We start from the raw sequence: 25,000 nt of genomic DNA on the forward strand, positions 1-25,000 counted from the left end.
CATATAATTTGTCAGTGTACATATAAGAAAATATACATTTGTCTAGAATAGAATAGAATCAAGTCTGAGGAGAGGGGCAAAATACAAATCTAATTAATAATAATAATAATAATAATAATAATAATAATAATAATAATAATATTGGGAAGCGCCCGACTGGTGATGAAATACGAAATCCAGCATAGTGATCTCGTTTGCTGTATTGTACTGACATAATAATAAAGAATAGAACAGAACAGAACAGAATAGGATTCTTTGTTGGCCAAGTGTGATTGGACACACAAGGAATTTGTCTTTGGTGCATAGGCTCTCTTGATGTCAGAACACAAAGTATTGGATTGAAATATAGAATATAGAATAACAAGACCTCTCCCCATTTCTAAGAGGTCTGTAAGGGGCGTGCATAAGCACACCATTGTGCCTACCACCCCTGTCCTCTTTTATCATTACTTTTTACTTATGTTATGTTCATACAAACTACGACTATCCTATACATGTTTGGCAGATAGATAGATAGATAGATAGATAGATAGATAGATAGATAGATAGATAGATAGATAGATAGATAGAAAGATAGAAAGATAGATAGATAGAAAGATAGATATAGGTAGGTAGGTAGGTAGGTAGATAGATAGATAGATAGAAAGATAGATAGATGTAGGTAGGTAGGTAGGTAGATAGATAGATAGATAGATAGATAGATAGATAGATAGATAGATAGATAGATAGATAGATAGACAGATAGAAAGATATATAGAGGTAGGTAGGTAGGTAGGTAGGTAGGTAGATAGATAGATAGATAGATAGATAGATAGATAGATAGATAGATAGAAAGATAGATAGATGTAGGTAGGTAGGTAGGTAGGTAGGTCGGTAGGTAGATAGATAGATAGATAGATAGATAGATAGAAAGATAGATAGATAGATAGAAAGATAGATAGATATAGGTAGGTAGGTAGGTAGGTAGGTAGATAGATTGATTGATTGATTGATAGATAGATAGATAGATAGATAGAGATAGGTAAGTAGGTAGGTAGTTAGATAGATAGATAAATAGATAGATAGATAGATAGATAGATAGATAGATAGATAGATAGATAGAAAGATAGATATAGATAGATAGGTAGGTAGATAGATAGATAGATAGATAGATAGATTGATAGATAGATAGATTGATTAGATAGATAGATAGATAGATAGATAGATAGATAGATAGATGTAGGTAGGTAGGTAGGTAGGCAGGCAGGCAGGTAGAAAGAAAGAAAGAAAGAAAGAAAGATGGATGGATGGATTAGATAGATAGATAGATAGATAGATAGATAGAGATAGGTAGGTAGGTAGGTAGGTAGGTAGAAAGAAAGAAAGAAAGAAGTATGGATGGATGGATGGATGGATGGATGGATAGATAGATAGATAGATAGATAGATAGATAGATAGATAGATAAATAGATAGAATAACAAGAGCTTGGAGGGACCTTGGAGGTCTTCTAGTCCAACCCCCTGCTTAGACAGGAAACCCTACACCATTCCAGACTAATGATCGTCCAATCTCTTCTTTAAAATCTTCCAGTGTTGGAGCATTTGCAACTTCTGGAGGCAAGCTGTTCCACGGATTAATTGTTCTATCGGTTGGAAGTTGTGATGCCAGAAATAGGTAGAAACCCTTCCATGATGACCTCAGGTTGACCCCACTGTTGTGAAAGATGCCACGAGTGCATCAGTTTGTTTCAGGGATATAGGACTGCGCCTCCCAATTATTTAGAGTTTGACGATGAGATTTTGACAGGGTTTTTTTTTTTTGTTGGAAATTATTTTCCCTTCCCAATAACGCAGCGTGCTATTTTTAAAACGCGGCGTAGGCGGATAAACTAATAGCGAAGTTTCTGCACAAACTTTTAACTTTGTTTGCAGGCAGGGATAAAACGGGGTTTCAGATGGACAGGGTCTCTGTGGCATTTGACGCTGATGCTAGATAATTAAAGGAGGAACAAGCAAGAAAGCAAGATAATTATAGGAATATGAATTACACAGAGTGGACACCGAAAATTAGAGGGGGGTTTAGATGCAGGGGACTTTTTTTTTTTTTTTTTTTACAAGAGCTGTCCGTAGTTGGCTTTTTAATTAATTAATGAGCTCAGATTTTCTTTCTTTTTTGGCAGGGAAAAAAATAACAAAGCTTTATGCAGATAAGCTATTTATGCAAATAAGTCTTCAAAAAGAGAGTTGTTGTTAATGGCGACTGTTCTGAGCAGAGCCTGGTTACAAGCGGTGGGCCACAAGGGTCTGTTCTGGATCCTATTCTTTTTAATATGTTTGTGAGTGACATTGGAGAAGGTTTGGTAGGGAAGGTTTGCCTATTTGCCGATGACTTTAAAGGGTGCAATAGGGTTGATATTCCTGGAGGTGTCTGTAATATGGCAAATGATTTAGCTTTACTAGATAAGTGGTCAAAGCAATGGAAACTGCAGTTTAATGTTTCCAAATGTAAAATAATGCACTTGGGCAAAAGGAATCCTCAATCTGAGTATTGTATTGGCAGTTCTGTGCTGGCAAAAACTTCAAAAGAAAAGGATTTAGGGGTAGTGAATTCTGACAGTCTAAAAATGGGTGAACAGTGCAGTCAGGCGGTAGGGAAAGCAAGTAGGATGCTTGGCTGCATAGCTAGAGGTATAACAAGCAATAAGAGGGAGATTATGATCCCTCTATATAGAGTGCTGGTGCGACCACATTTGGAATACTGTGTTCAGTTCTGGAGACCTCACCTACAAAAAGATATTGACAAAATTGAACGGGTCCAAAGATGGGCTACAAGAATGGTGGAAGGTCTTAAGCATAAAACGTATCAGGAAAGACTTCATGAACTCAATCTGTAGAGTCTGGAGGACAGAAGGGAAAGGGGGGACATGACTGAAACATTTAAATATGTTAAAGGTTTAAATAACGTTCAGGAGAAAAGTGTTTTTAATAGGAAAGTGAACACAAGAACAAGGGGGCACAATCTGTGGTTAGTTGGGGGAAACATTAGAAGTAATGTGAGAAAATATTATTTGACTGAAAGAGTAGTAGATGCTTGGAACAAACTTCCAGCAGACGTGGTTGGTCAATCCACAGTCACTGAATGTAAACATGCCTGGGATAAACATAGATCCATTCCAAGATAAAATACAGGAAATAGTATAAGGGCAGACTGGATGGAGCAGGAGGTCTTTTTCTGCCGTCAATCTTCTATGTTTCTATGTTTCTAAGATCGTGTGATGTAAAACCACTTTCTGATGTATACTATAACAGAATAACAGTGTCAGAAGGGACCTTGGGGGTCTTCTAGTCCAACCCCCTGCTTAAGCAAGAGATCCTACGCCAGTGATGGTAACCTATGGCACGGGTGTCACAGGTGACATGTGGAACCATATCTGCTGGTACACGAGCCGTTGCCCTAGCTCAGCTCCAATGTGCATGTGTGTGCCAGCCAGCTGATTTTTGGCTAACAGAGGCTCCGGGAGGGTGTTTTTGGCTTCCAGAGAGCCTCCAGAGGGCTGGGAGAGAGCGTGTTTACCCTCCGGCAGCTCCAGGGAAGCCTTTGGAGCCTGGGGAGAGCAAAACACTAGCCTACTGGGCCCATCAAAAGTTGGGAAACAGGCCGTTTCCGGCCTCCAGAGGGCCTCCAGAGAGCCTCTATGGGGTGGGGGAAGCTGTTTTTGCCTTCCCCAGGCATTGAATTATGGGTGAGGGCACTCACGCATACATGATAGCGCTCGCCCACGCTCTTCGGCACCCGAGGAAAAAAAGGTTCGCCATCACTGTCCTAGCAATGGAGGGTTTCGGAGAGGTAAAAGTTTGTTGCCTAACAGTTTCAAGCCCCTATTTATTGTTGCTACGCAATAGACCTTTCTCCATGCTCCCAACCGAAGGGGTTCTTGTCAGCCTGACATATGGCTGTCTGCATAATTTACTTCTGTTGGCAGATGTCAACGGCGGCCCTGCTGCGCCACTCTCCCTGTTTATTTCCTGCCCCCTGAAATACGGCCTTTTTTTTTGCCTTCCAGAATTACCTGTCGTCCATTCCATTTGGACTCCTGTTTTCTGTCCTTTCTTGATCTCTCGATCTCTCTCTCGTTCAATATCTCTCTTTCTCAATCTCTCTCTCTTTTTCTTTTTTTCAATCTTTCTATCTCTCAATCTTTTTCTCAATTTCTCTCTCAAACTTTCTCTTTCAATCTCTTTCTCAATCTCTCTCTTTCTCTCTTTCTCAATCTCTCTCTTTCTCTCTCAATCTCTCTTTCAATTTCTCTCTCTTTCTCTTTTTCAATATCTTTCTATCTCTCTCAATCTCTCTCTCTCTCAATCTTTCAAGCTCTCTCTTTTTTCTCTCCCTCTATTTCTCTAAGTCTCTTTCTTTTTCAGTCTCTCACTGTCAATTTCTCTCTCTTTCTCTCTCAATCTCGCTCTTTCCCAATTTCTTAATTTCTCTCTCAATCTCTCTCTCTTTCTCTCAATCTCTCTTTCAATCTCTCACTCTCTCAATTTCTCTCTCTCTTAATCTCTCTCTTTCTCAATTTTTCTCTCTTTCTCTATCAATCTCTCTCTTTCCCTCTCTTTCTCTCAATCTCTCTCACTCTCTCACTCTCTCAATTTCTCTCTTTTAGTCTCTCTCTTTCTTTCTTCTTTCGTATCTCTCTTCCTCTATCTCTGTCTCTCTCTTTCAACCTCTCTCTTAATCTCTGTTTCTCTCTCAATGAACTGTGAAAATCAACCCCAGGCAGTATTAAGGAGGCTTCCGGATGTGATGATTTGAAATTATGTCTTAAAATACCAAAATTAATTAATTAATTAATTAAGAGAAGAATGGAAGACTAAGAGCTTCCTCATTTACAGGAAAATCTTCGGAGCAAATTTGTTTCTAAAATTTCACGATCCTCTCCGACCTAACTCAATAGCCAATGGAGCCATCTAGTGACAAGAATATATATATCTCTCTCTCTATATATATTGAAAGTCTGGGCAAGAATTTTAAACAATTTCGACATCAAATGCAGGGATGTATGAAAAGACCAAATCTCCCTCAAGCTGAACTGAAGTCTGATAATCATGTGGCTATACCAGTGTAGTTTTCTTAGCAGCAGGCAAAATTATCTTGCTGGTATCTGGAATAATAACAATAACAATAATAATAATAATAATAATAATAATAACAACAACAACAACAACAACAATAACAGTGCTGCACTCTAACCACTGTGCCACCCCGGCTCTATGAGAAGAGAAGAGAAGAACAGAGAATAGAGGATAGAGAGAATAGAGAATAGAATTAATAGTAGCATTTAGACTTATATACCACTTCACAGTGCTTTGACAGCCCTCTCTAAGTGGTTTACAGAATCAGCCTCTTGTCCCCAACAATTTGGGCCCTCATTTGACCCAGCTTGGAAGGATGGAAGGATGAGTCAACCTTGAGTCGGTGGTGAGATTTGAACTGCTGAACTACAGCTAGCAGTTAGCTGAAGTAGGCTGCAATGCTGCACTCTAACCACTGCGCCATCCTGGTGCAGGAAGGAAAAAATTGCTTAGCTAGCAAAGCACGGGAGATCGCGTTAGCACCTCATTAGGGCTTTCAAAAAGCACTTAGTGAAAGCTACCTCCGGAGTATAAGACGCACCCAAATTTTCAGCCCCTTTTAGGGGGAGCAAAGGTGTGTCTTATATGCCGAAAAATACGGTAACTTAAAGAGGGCTGTGTTGCATTTCCTTTTTGTTCGACATTTCGTTTCACCGCACATCTAGCTATTGTTGGTGGAGACTTCCTATTTGCTCCTGTTCATTAAGGCTAAACTGACACAAGTGATCTGTCAAAGAAGAGAGTTCCCTTCAAAGTGAGTCTATTGTAAAAAGATACCTACAGTTGGAGTCAGAGTCAATTGCTTGCTTAACGCTAAGAGTGACATCTCTGTTTCTCTAGTCCTTAAACCCACTCTGCTAGACTTGTATCGAGGTGTCAAAAATGGGTGTGAACCAGAAGTGGGACCGCCTTCTGCCGCACGAATCCCAGGGACCAGTTAGGTCCCACAGAGTTGGCCTTCTCTGGGTCCCGTCAACTAAACAATGTCATTTGGCGGGACCCAGGGGAAGAGCCTTCTCTGTGGTGGCCCCGACCCTTTGGAACCAACTCCCCCCAGATATCTGAGTTGCCCCCACCCTCCTTGCCTTTCGTAAGCTCCTTAAAACCCACCTCTGTCGTCAGGCATGGGGGAATTGAGACTTTCCCTTCATCCTAGGCTTATAAAAAAATTATGCATGGTATGTCAGGATGTATGATTGGTTTCTAAATTGGGGTTTTAAATTAACTTAAATATTAGATTTGTTTACATTGTATTATTATTGCTGTTAGCCGCCCCGAGTCTTAAGAGAGGGGCGGCATACAAATCTGATTAATAAATAAAATAAATAAATAAATAAATAAGTGGTATTTAGCAAGTTCAGACCTGTTCGGGCAAACTGGTAGTGGTGACTTCAAGACCTGTATTGACTTGTCAACAATGGGTTAGAACCAGGAGTAGTATTTAGCCGGTTCACACTGGTTTGGGTGAACTGGTAGCTAAGGAGAAATTTCCTCACAGTTAGAACAATCTGATCAGGTCATACAGAGTCGGCTCTCTCCAGGTTCCGTCAGCGAGAGAATGTTGTCTGGCAGGGCCTAGGAGAAGGGCCTTCTCTGTGGGGGCCCCAGCCCTCTGGAATCAACTCCCCCTGGAGATTGCACTACCCCAACCCTTCTCGCCTTTTGAAAGAACTTAAAAACTTTTTATTATTATTATTATTATTATTATTATTATTATTATTATTATTATTATTATTATTATTATTATATTTATTTATTTATTTATTTATTTTTATTTATTCAATTTTTATGCTGCCCTTCTCCTTAGACTCAGGGTGGCTTACAATATGTTAGCAATAGCACTTTTTAACAGAGCCAGCCTATTGCCCCCTCAATCCGGGTCCTCATTTTACCCACCTCGGAAGGATGGAAGGCTGAGTCAACCTTCAGCCGGTGATCAGATTTGAACTGCTGACCTTCAGATCTATAGTCAGCTTCAGTGGCCTGCAGTACAGCACTCTACCTGCTGCGCCACCCCGGCTCATCATCATCATCATCATCATCATCATCATCATCATCATATTATTATTATTATTATTATTATTATTATTATTATTAATTGGATTTGTATGCCGCCCCTCTCTGCAGACACGGGTCACTCAACCCCAGCCCCTGACTATTGAATGTTTAATGTTTAGTTGTACTGAATGAATGATTATGATACTTAGTTTTTATAGTGTTTTCAGTTAATTATTTATATTAATTGGATCCAACTGTAAATTGTATATTGTTTTATGGACATGCTGTGAGCTGCCCCGAGTCCACAGAAAGGGGCGGCATACAAATTCAATAAATGAATGAATTAATTAATTAATCAGTGGAACAGCTTGCCTCCAGAAGTTGTGAATGCTCCAACACTGGAAGTTTTTAAGAAAATGTTGAAGTAGTGTAGGGTTTCCTGCCTAAGCAGGGGGTTGAACTAGAAGACCTCCAATGTCCCTTCCAACTCTGATTTAAAATTAATTAACAATTAATCCAGGTAATGCCTCCAGAAGCTATGGTTGCTCCAGTACTGGAGGTTTTTGAAGTAGAGACTGGACAATCGTTAGTCTAGAATTTATTATTTATTTATTTATTTATTTATTAGATTTGTATGCCGCCCCTCTCCATAGACGCGGGGCGGCTCACAGCAATAATAAACAATATATAACAAATCTAATAATTTAAAAAACACTAAAAAACCCATTATTAAAAGCAAATATACATACAAGCATACCATACATAACTGTATAGGCCCCGGGGAGATGTTTCAGTTCCCCCATGCCTGACGGCAAAGGTGGGTTTTAAGGAGTTTACGAAAGGCGAGGAGGGTGGGGGCAGTTCTAATCTCTGGGGGGAGCTGGTTCCAGAGGGCCGGGGCCGCCACAGAGAAGGCTCTTCCCCTGGCTCCCGCCAAACGGCATTGTTTAGTTGACGGTACCCGGAGAAGGCCAACTCTGTGGGACCTAATCGGTCGCTGGGATTCGTGCGGCAGAAGGCGGTCCCGGAGATATTCTGGCCCGGTGCCATGAAAGGCTTTATAGGTCATGTTATAGGCCCTATAGATTCTATTTGAGCAGAGGTTCGAATAGAAGACCTCCAAAGTCTTCAAATTCTGTTGTTCTGTAAAGTTTGCCTTAAGTTTCCGACCAGCTTGGCATTAGAAATTTTCTGCTGGTCTTCCGAACTAACTTCCTGGAGAGTTATAATCAGGTCAGACCACAGAGGAAGGGAAGAGTTGCAGAAAATGTCCTTGGCCGTAACTCACTTTTTATAGCTAACAATTATATATTTCCAGAAGGTATTCTTTAATAGATGACCAAACCAAGCAGTAACACTGGATAAAATTAGAAAGTTCTGCTCGCTCAGACTTTTACGCGGGGATATGAATACCACAGTTCAGTGTCACCATCAACTTGTATGAGGATATTAATAGTATGGCTGCAATATTTAGATAATTAAGAGGTTTTGTTGATTCAAGGAAGGCACCAGCTGTCACGTTGGTACTGAAAATACTCCACTCAATGTTGAGGACTGAATACTTGACCTGACCTTACAATTATTTGTTCATTAGGTTTATATCCTGCTTTTCAAAACTTCCAGAGGCCAAGGTGGCCTTGAGCTGACCTTTTCCTCACAATAAGACACCTGTTGAGATAGGTTGGGTTGGGTTGAGATGGGCTGCCTGCCTGCCTGCTTGTCTGCCTTTCTGTCTGTCTATCTATATCTATCATCTATGTGTCTGTCTGTGTATTTGTCTACCTGCCTGCCTAGCTGTTTATCTGTCTACCTATCTATATCTATCATCTATCTGTCCGTCCATCCATCCATCCATCCATCCATCCATCCATCTATCTATCTATCTATCATCTATCTTATGTATATCTATTTCTATCCATCTATCCATTCATCTATTAGTCAATTCATGTATCATTATCTACCTGTCTACCTATCTACCTGTCTACCTGTCTACCTGTCTACCTGTCTATCTATCTATCTATCTATCTATCTATCTATCTATCTATCTATCTATCTATCTATCTATCTATCATCTATCTTATGTATATCTATTTCTATCCATCTATCCATTCATCTATTAGTCAATTCATGTATCATTATCTATCTACCTATCTACCTGTCTACCTATCTACCTGTCTACCTGTCTACCTGTCTACCTGTCTACCTGTCTACCTATCTATCTATCTGTCTGTCTGTCTGTCTGTCTGTCTGTCTGTCTGTCTGTCTGTCTGTCTCTGTCTGTCTGTCTATATATCATCTATCTTATGTATATCTATTTCTATCATCTATCTATTCATCTATTAGTCAATTCATGTATCATTATCTATCAATCTATCTATCTATCTATCTATCTATCTATCTATCTATCATCTATCTTATGTATATCTATTTCTATCATCTATCTATTCATCTATTAGTCAATTCATGTATCATTATCTATCTATCTATCTATCTATCTATCTATCTATCTATCTATCTATCTATTATATCATATCTATCTATCTATCTATCTACTTTTTATCTCTATCTGTCTCTGTCTGTCTGTCCCTCTCTCTATCATCTATCTATGTATATCTATTTCTATCCATCTATGCATTCATCCATCCATCCAGCTATCCATTCATCTATTAGTCAATTCATGTATCATGATCTCCCTCCCTCCCCCTCTCTCTCTCTCTCTCTCATCTATCTGTCTGTCTATCATCCTATCTATCTATCTATCTATCTATCTATCTATCTATCTATCTATCTATCTATCTATTATATCATATCTATCTATCTATCTATCTATTATATCATTATCTATCTATCTATCTATCTATCTATTATATCATATCTATCTATCTATATATCATATCTATCTATCTATCTATTATATCATATCATATCTATCTATCTATCTATCTATCTATCTATCTATCTATCTATCATCTACCTACCTACCTACCTACCTACCTATCTATCTATCTATTGTGACTTGTTTCTCTCCCAGTTGGACTTTACTAGCTAACTTGGGTGGTTCCTTGATTCTTTAGACCCCGTTTTTTGCTTCTTCTCATGTCTCCGTGGCTTAAAAGAAGATTTAGGTTTAGTCAAACCCACTTTGTCTGGATCGGGAGGTGATACCTTGGTTCATTCGATAATTTACGACATAATTGCATAGAAGACTGGACAGGCTAGACTACCTTGTTGATCTAATAAGTTTAATTGAATTAAGTTCCCTTAGTTTCTGTTCAATTTTGCAATAATATTTTTTGCCAGGAGAACCATTTTGATGGAAAGGATGTGCTCCCTGCTGGCAGCTGTTCCCAGATAACCATGCAGGGTTTTTTTCCGTTGCTTTTTGTTTGTATGCTTCCTGATAATTGTCTTTTAATACAACACACACAACGTTGCCAAGTTTTGTGATTCAGCATCCAGGCTTTGGCAGGGAACCCTAATAGTATTTACGACGGATAGCTCCCTGTGCTTAATTACATTTATCTATTTTTATTTCCTTTATCTTCTTTTAATCTTTGGTTTGCTGGCTGAAGGCCATTGTGATAAAAATTATCCTGATTTTTATCTTTACTTGTAGAATATATGACTTTGGTGTTGTCTGTCTGGGATTCTCCTTGCATAGAATTAAGATTTTGGAACACGTCCTTTGCAGTAAATGCCGAATTTTCTTATGTTTTCTTATTTCTAATGAATAACAACAACAACAACAACAACAACAACAACAACAACAACAACAACAACAGAGTTAGAAGGGACCTTGGAGGTCTTCTAGTCCAACCCCCTGCTTAGGCAGAAAACCGCACACTTCTTCAGACATATGGTTATCCAACAACTTCTTCAAAACTTCCATTGTTGGGGCATTCACAACTTCTGCAGGCAAGCTGTTCCACTGATCAACTGTTCTGACTGTCAGGAGATTTCTCCTTAGTTCTAAGTTGCTTCTCCCCTTCTTTAGTTTCCACCGATTGCTTCTTATTCTATCTTCAGGTGCTTTGGGGAATAGGTTGACTCCTTCTTCTTTGGGGCAACCCCTGAGATACTGGAGGATTGCTATCCTGTCTTCCTTGATCATTCTTTTCATTAAACTAGCCGGGCCCAGTTCCTGCAACCGGTCTTCGTACGTTTTAGCCTCCAATCATCCTCTAATCATCTTTGTTGCTCTTCTCTGCACTTTTTCTAGAGTCTCAATTGGTTTAGGTCTGCTTTGTTTTCCACACTACGGCCCAATTTTTTGGTTTATTTAGATTTTAGGTCTAGCTTTAGTGTCCTGTCTACTATAATTAGTGTGTGTGACATCTTTCTTTCTTTCTTTCTTTCTTTCTTTCTTTCCTTCTTTCCTTCCTTCCTTCCTTCCTTTCTTCCCTTCCTTCCTTCCTCCCTCCCTTCCTTCTTTCTTTCTTTCCTTCTTTCCTTCTTCTTTCCTTTTTTCTTTCTTTCTTTCCTTCCTTTCTTTCCTTCCTTCCTCCCTTCATTCTTTCTTTCCTTCTTTCCTTCTTTCCTTCTTTCTTTCCTTCTTTCCTCCCTTCCTTCTTTCTTTCCTCCCTTCCTCCCTTCCTCCCTTCTTTCCTTCCTTCCTCCCTTCCTTCTTTCCTTCTTTCCTTCTTCCTTCCTTCCTTCCTTCTTTCTTTCTTTCTTTCTTTCTTTCTTTCTTTCTTTGGCACAAGAAGTGGTGCATGTTCGCCTCAGCAGTAAGCTCCATGTAACAGAATGAATTCTTATTATAAACCATCTAGAGACTTGGTTTTGTGGCAACAGATTGCTTAATAAATATACTTTGGGGGAGACCTGTTTACTGTTTTCTTTATTCTCTTTGCTTTCAAGAAGACATGTTTGGCTGCTGGTTTCTCTATCTAAGTGTCTTTTTGTGGTTAAATAAACCTGCAGAGCAGACATCGGTTGGATCTGCAGCTAATGCATCAATCTTGATTTATTGTTATTATTCAGCAAAAAAGCTGCACTTATTCCAGACGCCTTGCTTACAATGTTGAATTTTTATTTTCTTCAGCCAAAAGGTGGCCCTGTCTTGCTTCAGCAATTAGCACCTCACTTTGAGCCTAATTAGTCATGTTCATTTCCAAGTCAGGTGAGTGAGAGATTGTGATGGTCAGGAGAAAAAAATAATTCAATAAACAAAGGCCTTGTTTATTAGATAGAAAAAAAATATCCAGGTTTTGATTCCAGAGGGATTTCCCTAGGATGGTATTGATCGGGCTTCGGGCTCCTTTCCGAGGGGGGAAAAATGGGTCGGAGTTGAGTTTTAATTGTACTCGGGGCTAGGCTGCATTACGTAGCTTATTTTGCCAGACAGGCGGGTCATCTTAAACAATAGTAAAATTGATGAGGATGTAGAAGAATATACTGTAGCAGGGGATTGAGATTGATTTGAAGAACTTTTAAGAAAAATAACTTTCAACACTGGAAGTTTTTCAGAAGACGTTGGATAAGCATTTGTCTGAAGATGAATCCCCTACTACGAGACTAGACTTTCAATAGCCTAGAACTAAGATGCCTTAAACAAGATCTAAGTATTGCCCACAAGATCATACGCTGCAGCGTCCTGCCTGTCGGCAACTACTTCAGCTTCAACTACAACAACACAAGAGCACACAACAGATTTAAACTTAATATTAACCGCACCAAACTTGACTGTAAAAAATATGACTTCAGTAACCGAGTTGTCGAAGCGTGGAACTCATTATCGGACTCCATAGTGTCATCCCCAAACCCCCAACATTTTACCCTTAGATTATCTACGGTTGACCTATCCAGATTCCTAAGAGGTCAGTAAGGGGCGAGTAGAAGTGCACTAGAGTGCCTTCTGTCCCTTGTCCTATTGCTCTCCTATATCTCCTATTCCTTTCTTCTATTCCTATATCTCTTCTTCTATTCTTTCATTGATATGTTCTATTAATATATCTTCTTTTCTATTCTTTCTTAGATATATTTTTCTATGAGTATCTACTCTATAACCTTCATCATGTATTTTACTATGTGTATATAGATATATACCCACTAAAACCCTCATTGTGTATTGGACAAAATCAATAAATAAAATAAATAAATGTTGGATAACCATTTGCATTCAGTTTTGGTCGCCACAATGCAAAAAGGATATTTGTTAAGACTATGGAAAGTGCAGAGAAGAGCAACAAAGAGATTTAGGGGATGATTGGAGGCCAAAACATATGAAGAACAGTTGCAGGAACTGGGCCTGGCTAGTTTAATGAAAAGAAGGACCAGGGGAGACATGATAGCAGTCTTCCAATATCTCAGGGGTTGCCACAAAGAAGAGGAGTCAAGCTATCCTCCAAAGCCGGGGTGGCGCAGCAGGTAGAGTGTTGTACTGCAGGCCACTGAAGCTGACTGTAGATCTGCAGGTCAGCGGTTCAAATCTCATCACCGGCTCAAGGTTGACTCAGCCTTCCATCCTTCCGAGGTGGGTAAAATGAGGACCCGGATTGTGGGGGCAATAGACTGGCTCTGTTGAAAAGTGCTATTGCTAACATGTTGTAAGCCACCCTGAGTCTTAAGGGGAAGGGCGGCATAAAAAATTGAATAGATAGATAGATAGATAGATAGATAGATAGATAGATAGATAGATAGATGATAGATAGATAGATAGATAGATAGATAGATAGATAGATAGATAGATAGATAGATAGATACATAGATACACAGATACACAGATACATAGATACATAGATAAATAAATAAAAGCACCAGAGGGTAGAACAAGAAGCAATGGGTGGAAACTAAACAAAGAGAAAAGCAATCTAGAAATAAGGAGAAATTTCCTGACAGTTGGAACAATTGATCCGTGGAACGACTTTCCTCCAGAGGTTGTGAATGCTCCAACACTGGAATTTTTAAAGAAGATGTTGGATACCATCTGTCTGAAGTGTAGTGTAGGGTTTCCTGTCTAAGCAGGGGGTTGGACTAGAATACCTCCAAGGTGCCTTCCAACTCTGTTGATGTTTGTTGTTGTTGTTACTATAATGGTAACTAAACAATAACTAGACAGTTAATGAAGGTACTAATTTCTAAATCGGTCTTATCTATAAATATTGACCTCTGACAATCCTATCAGTCTAAATCAGTTACATACTATCAATATAATTAGTGATTAAATTAATTTAAATTATTATTATTATGTTCGAAATTCATTAAGTATAACTGGTGATTAAGTTAATTTAAAATATTGTTATTACATCCAAAATTCATTCAGTGTTAAGTATTCTTAAAAATACAGTGGTACCTCGTCATACGAACTTAATTGGTTCCAGGAGGAGGTTCGTAAGGTGAAAAGTTCGTAAGACGAAACAATGTTTCCCATAGGAATCAATGTAAAAGCAAATAATGCCTGCAAATCCTTCAGGAAAATCCCAGACTTTAGAAGGGAGGCGAACAGAGGGCAGGGAGGAGCAGCTAAAGGGGGCAGGTGGAAGAAGCAAGGCTAGGCTAAAGGGTGAGTGGGAAGGAAGAAAGGCAAGGGGGGCGCCCCTCCCTTTTCTTTCTTCAAAAGACACCCTTTCAGTGCCTCTGCAAGCACGCTGTTCTCCTACTTTTGTTAATGCAAAGTCTTTCCCCCTCCAAGCCGCCCCTCCCTTTTCTTTCTTCAAAAGACACCCTTTCAGCGCCTTTGCAAGCACATTGTTCTCTGCAAAAATTTTCCTCCCCCAAGTTGCCCCTCCCTCCTCCCTTTTCTTTCTTAAAAAGACACCCTTTCAGTTCCATTGCAAGCACGTTGTTCTCTGCAAAATGTTTCCTACCCCAAGCAGCCCCTCCCTTTTCTTTCTTCAAAAAAGGGGAAAAAAAGAAACCCCTTCATCCCAGCAGCAGCTGCTTGGGTTCGAAAGGTGAAAATAGTTCGGAAGAAGAGGCAAAAAAATCTTAAACACCGGGTTCGTATCTTGAAAAGTTCGTTAGAAGAGGCGTTCGTAAGATGAGGTACCACTGTATAAACTCTAGCAAAATTAATAAATCATTAATATCTTCTATTTGACCATCCCAAAATCTTAAGCCTATGTTACCTTTGCACTCGATGTATTCAATTTTAATATTTTCATTTCATTTCCCCCCCCCCTCCTTTGAAAAAAAAAGTCTGGAAGAAGCGAGAACGAAACCGGTAGCCAGAGAATCCGACCTGTATTTGAAGAAGATCCTCTTTTCGGTCGGCAAACGTCGTACCAACATGCCGCTGTCCATATACCGACCGATATCTATGATGGCTGTAAGTATGGAGAGATTCGTATCCTCCTCTTCTTCTCCAGCATCCCGTTCTAGAAGGATGTAGTTGTCAGAAATAAGTTTATTTCTTCAAATGTCGTAAATGGTGTCAACTTATGGGTTGACCCGATTACTCTACAGCTTTTAAGATCTTTACTATCAATATAGATAAAAGTTTTAGGTTTCTAAAGTTGGGTTAAGGTTTGAATTTTGTGGTTATGGATTTGTTCATTCTTTTGTCGACGATTCATAATATTATTTTGTAGGTTTGTGGGATAATTGTTTGGGTGAAGGGTAAAAAGATCATGGTGGAATTGTATATCTTATGTCTCTTATCCAGCCAGGTGGACCATTTATTCCACTCTGATTCCTCTTCATCCTGTAGTTCGGGGGTCATTTTCGTCAGCTCAACACATTCATGGGTATTGTTAATGAAATTTAGGGTTGATGGGGTGTGATCCAATTTCCAAAATTGGGCGAATGTTATTCTTGCAGTAGTTAAAATGTTTACCAGTAGGTATCTGTTCTGTCGGGCTCTCTGGTAGACTCCTCCCAAAAATTCACAGGTACAAATTTCAGACACACACACGTTTGAAAATTCAAAACAATGTTCTTTATAATGAAAATTCACTTAAACCAAGCCCTCTTTTGGTATAGCAAAGAGCCCTCGTCTCCAACCAAACTGGTAATTTGTACAAGTCCCTTATCAGTTCTGTGATACTTAGCTTGCAGCTGGGAGGCAATTCACAGTCCTTCTTCTTTCACAAAGTGAAACACACTTTGCTCTGGTTTAGTTTCAAAGCGGGGAAAAATCAGCACACAAAAGGTCAAAGTCAGTAAAGCAGGCACGAAACACAACGATCAGATAATCCTCCACAATGGCCAAACCCACAGGCTGCTCTTTATAGCAGCCTCACTAATGACCACAGCCCCACCCAACCACAGGTGGCCTCATTTTCTTTGATAATAATCTGGAGGATTATTCTGTGATTCTGTCTTCATTCATTTAAAGGCCCATCGCAATTGCTGGATTAGTGTGGAATTTGCTGATATTTTATTTATTTATTTATTAGATTTGTATGCCGCCCCTCTCCGGAGACTCGGGGCGGCTCACAACAATAAAACAGTACAAATCCAATGGATTAAAACAATTTAAAAACCCTTAATATAAAAAGCAACCATACATCTCATATAAACCATTCATAAAACGGAAATGGCCCAGGGGAGTCAATTTCCCCATGCCTGACAGCAGAGGTGGGTTTTAAGGAATTTGCGAAAGACAAGGAGGGTGGGGGCTATTCTAATCTCCGGGGGGAGTTGATTCCAGAGAATTGGGACTGCCACAGAGAAGGCTCTTCCCCTGGGTCCCACCAGATGACATTGTTTCGTCTATGGGACCCGGAGAAGGCCAACTCTGTGGGACCTAACCGGTCGCTGGGATTCGTGCGGCAGAAGGCGGTCCCGGAGATAATTTGGTCCGATGCCATGAAGGGCTTTATAGGTCATAACTAACACTTTGAATTGTGACCAGAAACTGATTGGCAACCAATGCAGACTGTGGAGTGTTGGTGTGACATGGGCATACCTAGGGAAGCCCATGATTGCTCTCGTAGCTGCATTCTGCACGATCTGAAGTTTCCAAACACTCTTCAGAGATAGCCCCATGTAGAGGACATTACAGTAGGTGAGGTGATGAGGGCATGAGGGCATGAGTGACTGTGAGCAGTGACCCCCGGTCCAGGTAGGGCCGCAACTGGTGCACCAGGCGAACCTGGGCAAACGCCCCCCTCGCCACAGCTGAAAGATGGTTCTCTAATGTGAGCTGTTTTAGGATTTCAAGCGGTTCTTAAGAGGAATTGATCATCTCCGAAGGGTTAATTTATATTCCGAAGGGAGGGAAAGCGAAGGGAGATGATTCATAGGCAGAAGCTGACTTGAAATATTTTAATTTAATCCTGACTTTTCGGGTTGACATATACCTTCATTAAGCCCGTAATGCCACGCTAATAAGTTAGCGGGGAAACTTGGCCACATGAATATTCAATATAATTTTACCATATGGACAAGTGAGCTGGGTTGACGCACTCTTTCTAGATACAGTTGGAATGGGAAAGAAGGTGGATCACGGAAAATGTCAGGTGGCTGGGAAGGCATTTAAGAAGCATAAAGAAGCAATTTCCGGAATTTTTGGAACAGGTGGTGGCGAACCTCTTTTTCCTCGGGTGCCGAAAGTGCTCGTGTGTGTGCTATCGTGCGTGCACTTGCCAATGTCATCTGGTGGGCCCCAGGGGAAGAGCCTTCTCTGTGGCAGCCCCGGCCCTCTGGAATCAACTCCCCCCAGAGATCAGAACTGCCCCCACCCTCCTTGTCTTTTGTAATTTGCTTGACTCACCTATATCACCAGGCACAGGGGAATTGCTACATCTCCCCCAGGCTTATATAGTTTATGGTATGTTTATGTTGTATGGTGTTTTTAAATGATGAGTTTTTAGATGCTTTCTTTTAAATATTAGATTTGTAACATTATCACATTGTTATTATTATTGTTGTGAGCCGCCCCGAGTCTGCGGAGAGGGGCGGCATACAAATCTAATAAATTATTATTAGATTTATAATAATAATAATAATTATTATTCATTCATTCATTCATTTATTAGATTTGTATGCCGCCCCTCTCCAAAGACTTGGGGCGGCTCACAACAGTAATAAAAACAATATAGCAGTGGAACAAATATAATATTAGAAAACATATAAAACCCTATCATTACTTAAAAAAAACCAAACAGCACATTCATACCAAACATAAAACAAAGTATAAAAAAAAGCCTGGGGGAAAGATGTCTCAACTCCCCCATGCCTGGCGGTGTAAGTGAGTCTTGAGTAGTTTACGAAAGACAGGGAGGGTGGGGGCAGTTCTAATCTCCGGGGGGAGTTGGTTCCAGAGGGATGGGGCCGCCATAGAGAAGGCTCTTCCCCTGGGGCCCGCCATTAGAGGGGCCCACCTATTTGGACCGGGACTCACTACTCACAGTCACTCATGCCCTCATCACCTCGAGGTTCGACTACTGTAATGCTCTCTACATGGGGCTACCTTTGAAGAGTGTTCGGAAACTTTAGATCGTGCAGAATGCAGCTGCGAGAGCAGTCATGGGCTTCCCTAGGTATGCCCATGTCACACCAACACTCCGCAGTCTGCATTGGTTGCCGATCAGTTTCCGGTCACAATTCAAAGTGTTGGTTATGACCTTTAAAGCCCTTCATGGCATCGGACCAGAATATCTCCGAGACCGCCTTCTGCCGCACAAATCCCAGTGACCGATTAGGTCCCACGGAGTGGGCCTTCTCTGGGTCCCGTGAACTAAACAATGTCGGTTGGCGGGCCCCAGGGGAAGAGCCTTCTCTGTGGTGGCCCCAACTCTCTGGAACCAGCTCCCCCCAGAGATTAGAACTGCCCCCACCCTCCTTGCCTTTCGCAAACTCCTTAAAACCCACCTTTGTCGTCAGGCATAGGGGAACTGAGATATCTCCCCCGGGCATATACAATTTATGTATGGTATGCTTGTGTGTATGTCTGTTTAATAATGGGGTTTTTAAATATTTTATATTGTAAATTATTAGATTTGTTATAAACTGTTTTTATTGTGTTGTGAGCCACCCTGAGTCTACGGAAAGGGGCGGCATACAAATCTAATAGATAGATAGATAGATAGATAGATAGATAGATAGATAGATAGATAGATAGATAGATAGATAGATAATAATAGTAATAATAATAATAATAATAACTATTATTATTATTATTATTAATTAAATAAATAAGCAATCCATCAGCTAAACTGGAATTTAACCTCTGACACTGATTCTTCACGCTTGACACACAACTACCAATTATCACAACACCCGAAACCCTAAATTGTGGTTAATCGAAAACAGAAGTCAGGGAATTATTTTTTCCGTGGCCCTTTGCCAAACTCTGGTTCTATAAATGAAAATCATTAACACGCTTAGAGCGGAATTCAATCATTCTCGACGTTCGGAAGCCGCTTCGAATTGTTTCAGCCTCGCGCATTTTCCTTTCCTGTTTACGGACGATTTTATTTGACACCTGAGCAAGCGGTCCTGATCAATTAAAGATGCGCTGGGTGTTTCTTGCTCAATTAGATGGAGCCGGCGATTGGTCGAGACTCCTATTAATGTTATGAGCGCTCTTTAAAAACCATGCTGCTCATACCAAATATAATTAGTGTCTAAATTTCCCAGGAGTGTCTGTTGTGCAATTCAGAAGCCTGCGCAGCTGCGCAATCGTCTACGTTTGTCCCTCCCGGGTTAAAACCTGGAATTGGTGTGTGTGTGTGTGGTTGTGTGTTGGACCTGGCCTGCTTCACCCTCCTTCCTGATTTAAAGGATATTGTCCAATAAGTTAATCACTTGGGACCGTTGCGTTGACAGTTGAACAATGGACTATAAAAGATTGCAGCCTGGGACGGAGTTCGGAATTAAACACGGTTCACAAATGTATGTAAAACACATTCAGTCGGTCGGCCTGAATCTTGAATGATGAGGACGAGGTTTTAAAATCCTGATTTTTCCCCCCTCCCTTTGTTTTATTGTTTTTTGATGTGACAATGCAGCGTTCTTCTATGTTTCTTGCAATGGTCCCTCGACTGCTGTGTTTGTTTGTTCGTTCATTCGTTCATTCGTTCATTCGTTCATTCGTTCATTCGTTCATTCGTTCATTCGTTCATTATTTATTCATTCATTATTTATTTATTTATTATTTATTATTTATTATTTATTATTTATTATTTATTATTTATTATTTATTATTTATTATTTATTATTTATTATTTATTATTTATTATTTATTATTTATTATTTATTATTTATTATTTATTATTTATTATTTATTATTTATTATTTATTATTTATTATTTATTATTTATTATTTATTATTTATTATTTATTATTTATTATTTATTATTTATTATTTATTATTTATTATTTATTATTTATTATTTATTATTTATTATTTATTATTTATTATTTATTATTTATTATTTATTATTTATTATTTATTATTTATTATTTATTATTTATTATTTATTATTTATTATTTATTATTTATTTTTATTTTTATTTTTATTTTTATTTTTATTTTTTATTTTTTATTTTTTATTTTTATTTTTTATTTTTTATTTTTTATTTTTATTTTTTATTTTTTATTTTTTATTTTTTATTATTTATTTTTATTATTTTTATTATTAATTAATTAATTAATTTATTTATTTATTTATCACAGAATTTTTTTATTTTCTCACCAATCACCAACCACAGTACCAACAACATCAAATTGTTTAAATACATCAATAATTCAATTTTAAAAATTATAGTATACAAAGCCAATGCTACCTCCTTTACTTTTGACATCTGGATAATAAGTAGCAGCTCAGATTTCTTATTTCTTATTTCTTATTTCTTATTTCTTATTTCTTATTTCTTATTTCTTATTATTTTTATTATTTAGTTTTATTGATTCAATTTTAAAAATTATAGTGTACAAAGCCAATGCTATACCTCCTTTACTTTTGACATCTGGATAATAAATAGCTGCTCAGATTTCTTATATTGTATTACTATGCTATTCGCTAATACATCTTTTAAGCTGATCCACATTTTAAACGCCTCAAGTTAATTAGGCTGTAGTATTCCAAATTTCTCCACAGCAACGTGAGAAAATATTATTTTACTGAAAGAGTAGTAGATCCTTGGAACAAACTTCCAGCAGACGTGGTTGTTAAATCCACAGGAACTGAATTTAAACATGCCTGGGATAAACATAGATCCATCCTAAGATAAAATACAGGAAATAGTATCAGGGCAGACTAGATGGATCATGAGGTCTTTTTCTGCCGTCAATCTTCTATGTTTCTATGTAGATGTGAATATATTTGAATATATTCCAATCCCGATAAGGGTGTGGCTAGCTGATGAGAGCAAAACAGCTCGAATTAGGGGAGAGAAATTGGCAAGGAATCCGATGTAGCGAAGATGAACAGTTTCATGCCTTTCCAAACTGATCCTTCGCTCTCAGAGCACTTCTGATTTAATTTATGCCCTTCCAAACCTAACCCATTTGCAAATTCCAGGAATTTTTGGACCTTTTTTGGGGATGAGGTTAAATTGGATCCATTGGCGGACTGTCTGGAGAGGGTACCCAAAAAGTCTTGGTTTGTGGCCGGGCCCCCAAGAGAGCAGTAGTCCCAAGTCTGTTTTTTTTTTGTTCTTTTGTACGATTGTATGGATTGTGGCAGTATCCATCACAAAGCCTCCCCAGCCAACAGACAGTTATTGGCAGCCTTCAGACAGATTAATTGGTTTCCAGAGAGCGAAGGAGACTCCACGAAATGAAGGATTAGATGGACAGGCCGGCTGATGTGTTGAAGTCAATCTCAGGGGAATTTGCAATGGGACAATTTATTTCAGAGATGACTCTGGTGGATGGGGGCTGCATGCATAAAATAGCTGGTCTGGACACGTTGTGTAAGTGGCTCTTTAACAGAGCTTTGGTTGTTTTGTATGCTTAGGAAACTTGATCCTCCCTCCCTCCCTTCCTTCTTTCCTTCTTTTTTTCTTTTCTTCCTTCCCTCGTTCCCTCCCTTCATCTTCCTTCCTTCCCTCCCTCCCTCCTGCCGTTCTTTCTTTTTCCTCCCTCCCTCCATCATTCTTTCCTTCCTTCCTTCCATCCATCCTTCCTTCCTTTCTTCTTTACTTCTTTCCTTCTTTTTTTCCTTTCTTCCTTCCCTCATTCCCTCCCTTCATCTTCCTTCCTTCCCTCCCTCCCTCCTGCCATTCTTTCTTTTTCCTCCCTCCTTCCTTCCTTCTTTCCTTCTTTCCTTCTTTTTTCCTTCCTTCCTTCCTTCCCTCCCTTCATCTTCCTTCCTTCCCTCCCTCCCTCCTGCCATTCTTTCTTTTTCCTCCCTCCTTCCCTCATTCTTTCCTTCCGTCCTTCCTTCCTTCTTTCATTCCTTCCTTCCCTTCTTCCCTCTGTTCATCTTCCTTCCTTCCTTCCCTCCCTCCTTTCATCTTCCTCCCTTTCTTCTTTCCATCTTTCCTTCCTTCCTTCCCTCCCTTTATCTTCCTTCCTCCCTCCCTCCCTTTCTTCCTTCTTTCAAATCCAATAAATCTAATCTTCTTTCATTCCTTTTTATTAATTAATTACCGTACCGAATTTTGCGGTGTTCAGCAGTGTTCCCCCTATTTTTTGGGGTGGGTGGGCGGAAAAGTATAGTGTCTGAGCGGCAGTCCCTTCGGGATTGGGCGGCACAGAAATAATAAATAAATAAATAAATGAATGAATGAACGAACGAACGAACAAACAAACAAACAAACAAACAAACAAACAAACAAACAAACAAACAAACAAACAAACAAACAAACAAACAAACAAACAAACAAACAAACAAACAAAAACCCCACCCTGTTTTGCCTCAAAGAATTTCAAAATAAAATACTGTACTGTGTGTCTATAACAGTGAGCTCATAATAGGGCAACTCTATCAATATCAAAATGCCACTTAAATAGTTGAGCTAGTTTCAAACTAGATTTTGATTTTCTTTCTCTCTTCCTTACTCCCATTCTTTTTCTTTCTCTTTTCCTTCCTCTCTTTTTTCTATCTGTTTCTCTCTCTTCCTCTCTCTCTCCTTCCCTCTCACTCTTTCCCTCTCGGCTTCTGGGCAGGTTTGGAAAACTCTGAGTTGATGATGATTTTTAAGTGAGCGATTGCTCACTGCTCAGCTTAGAGGGAACTATGGTGTTCAGTATGCCGAACACGAATCCAAAATTTTGGGCAAAGTTCAGGGTCGCGTTCGGCGTTCGGAGCTTTGACGTCACCGGCAGGTTGCTAAGGACACCAAGGTGACCAGGAAGTGATCACCTTGGCGTCCTTAGCAACCTTCCGGTGACGTCAAGGCTCCGCCCCTGGAATCTCTTCGTGGGAGGGATTCCCCAGCTCCTTCAAAGGGAGGTCTTCACGTAAATATAAACATTGTTATTTTTACATGAAAGGACACCGCAGGGGCACTTCAAGCAAAGGGAGGTCCTTTCACATAAAAATAAACATGTTTATGGAATCCAGGAAGTGATCACCTTGGCGTCCTTAGCAACCTGCCGGTATACATGATGTCAAAGCACCACCCCCAGAATCTCTTGGTGGGATTCCTCGTTCGGGTTCGGTTCGGGTTCGTCCGAATTTTGCGTAAAGTTTGTCCGAACACCGTTGGGTTCGCCCATCACTAACCATGAGGTCTTTTTTCTGCCATCAATCTTCTATGTTTCTATGGTCCCCCATTGAGTTTGCTTGTCAGAAAGTCAAAGAGTCCTTGAATGAATTGTCGTAAACTGAAGCCCACCTGGGGAGCTGATTTTCTTCCACCTGTCAGGAATAAGAAGTCAAAATAGTAGAGCTGTACCCCTCGCAAGATGTTCCCGAATTGGATGGGATTTTTGCTGTTATCCCTTTTTATTTAAAGAGTAATTAAAATGCATCAAGGGCAGCTGTTTAAAATGGAAAATTACCTTGGCCCGAAGATGTATAAATGAAAAATTAATTCTGAATGTATTTATCCAATTCTCTTTAAAGTCCCAATTAACCATTCATACAAGCTTTTTATGCATGATTCATAGCACATTCGACATGGGGCAGATTCCTTTTGAAATACTTGAGGCTTACTGTGCAAAATTGCAAAAAAGTAGATAGAAATGTGACGCCCTTTATAGATATTTGGTCCAGGTGCCTGGTTGGTGGGTTTTCTCCGTCCCTCTTCTGACCTCTCAAAATAGCCCTGAATAAGAATTTGTGTCAGGGCATAATGGTGTGATCATGATCAATGATTAAAAAGAGAACGATATTTAGAATATTGCATAGAAGGACTACAATAAAATTTCCTTTCTCTTCACCTTCCCTTCCCTTTCTCCTCCATTTATCTCCCTTTCCTTTCCTTCCTTTTTCTTTCCTTCTTTCCTCTTCATCATCCATCCTTTCCTTTCCTTTCTTCTCCTTTTATCTTCCTTTCTTTTCCTCCTTTTCTCTCTTTTCTTTCCTTTTCTTTTCTTTCCTTTCTCTTTTTATCTTCCTTTCCTTTTCTTTCCTTTCCTTCTTTCCTCATCATCCATCCTTTCCTTTCCTTTCTCCTCTTTTTATCTTCTTTTCCTTTCCTTTCTTTTCCTTTCCTTCCCTTCCCTTTCCTCCTTTCCTCTCTTTCCTTTCCTTTTGTTTCCTTTCCTTTCTCCTCTTTTTATCTTCCTTTCCTTCTTTCCTCTTCATCATCCATCTTTCCTTTCCTTTCCTTCTTTCCTCATCATCCATCCTTTCCTTTCTCCTCTTTTATCTTCTTTTCCTTTCCTTTCTTTTCCTTTCCTTCCCTTCCCTTTCCTCCTTTCCTCTCTTTTCTTTCCTTTTGTTTCCTTTCCTTTCTCCTCTTTTTATCTTCCTTTCCTTCTTTCCTCTTCATCATCCATCTTTCCTTTCCTTTCTCCTCTTTTTATCTTCCTTTCTTTTCTTTTCTTTTCCTTTCCTTTCTTTTCCTTCCCTTCCCTTTCCTCCTTTCCTCTCTTTCCTTTCGTTTC

At 39.4% G+C, this 25,000-nt stretch overlaps 1 protein-coding gene across 1 annotated transcript in view; it reads left to right on the forward strand.

The window, feature by feature from the left end:
- Positions 1-25,000, forward strand: part of CACNA2D1 (calcium voltage-gated channel auxiliary subunit alpha2delta 1) — a 280,276-nt gene that overhangs the window by 144,730 nt on the left and 110,546 nt on the right. The window contains exon 6 of the mRNA XM_070755088.1: positions 15,250-15,379. Coding sequence (XP_070611189.1) covers positions 15,250-15,379 — 130 coding nt within the window. The remainder of the gene's footprint in view (positions 1-15,249; positions 15,380-25,000) is intronic.

Source organism: Erythrolamprus reginae, chromosome 6, assembly GCF_031021105.1.
Source record: "Erythrolamprus reginae isolate rEryReg1 chromosome 6, rEryReg1.hap1, whole genome shotgun sequence".
In the NCBI taxonomy this organism is placed as follows: Eukaryota; Metazoa; Chordata; class Lepidosauria; order Squamata; family Dipsadidae; genus Erythrolamprus; species Erythrolamprus reginae.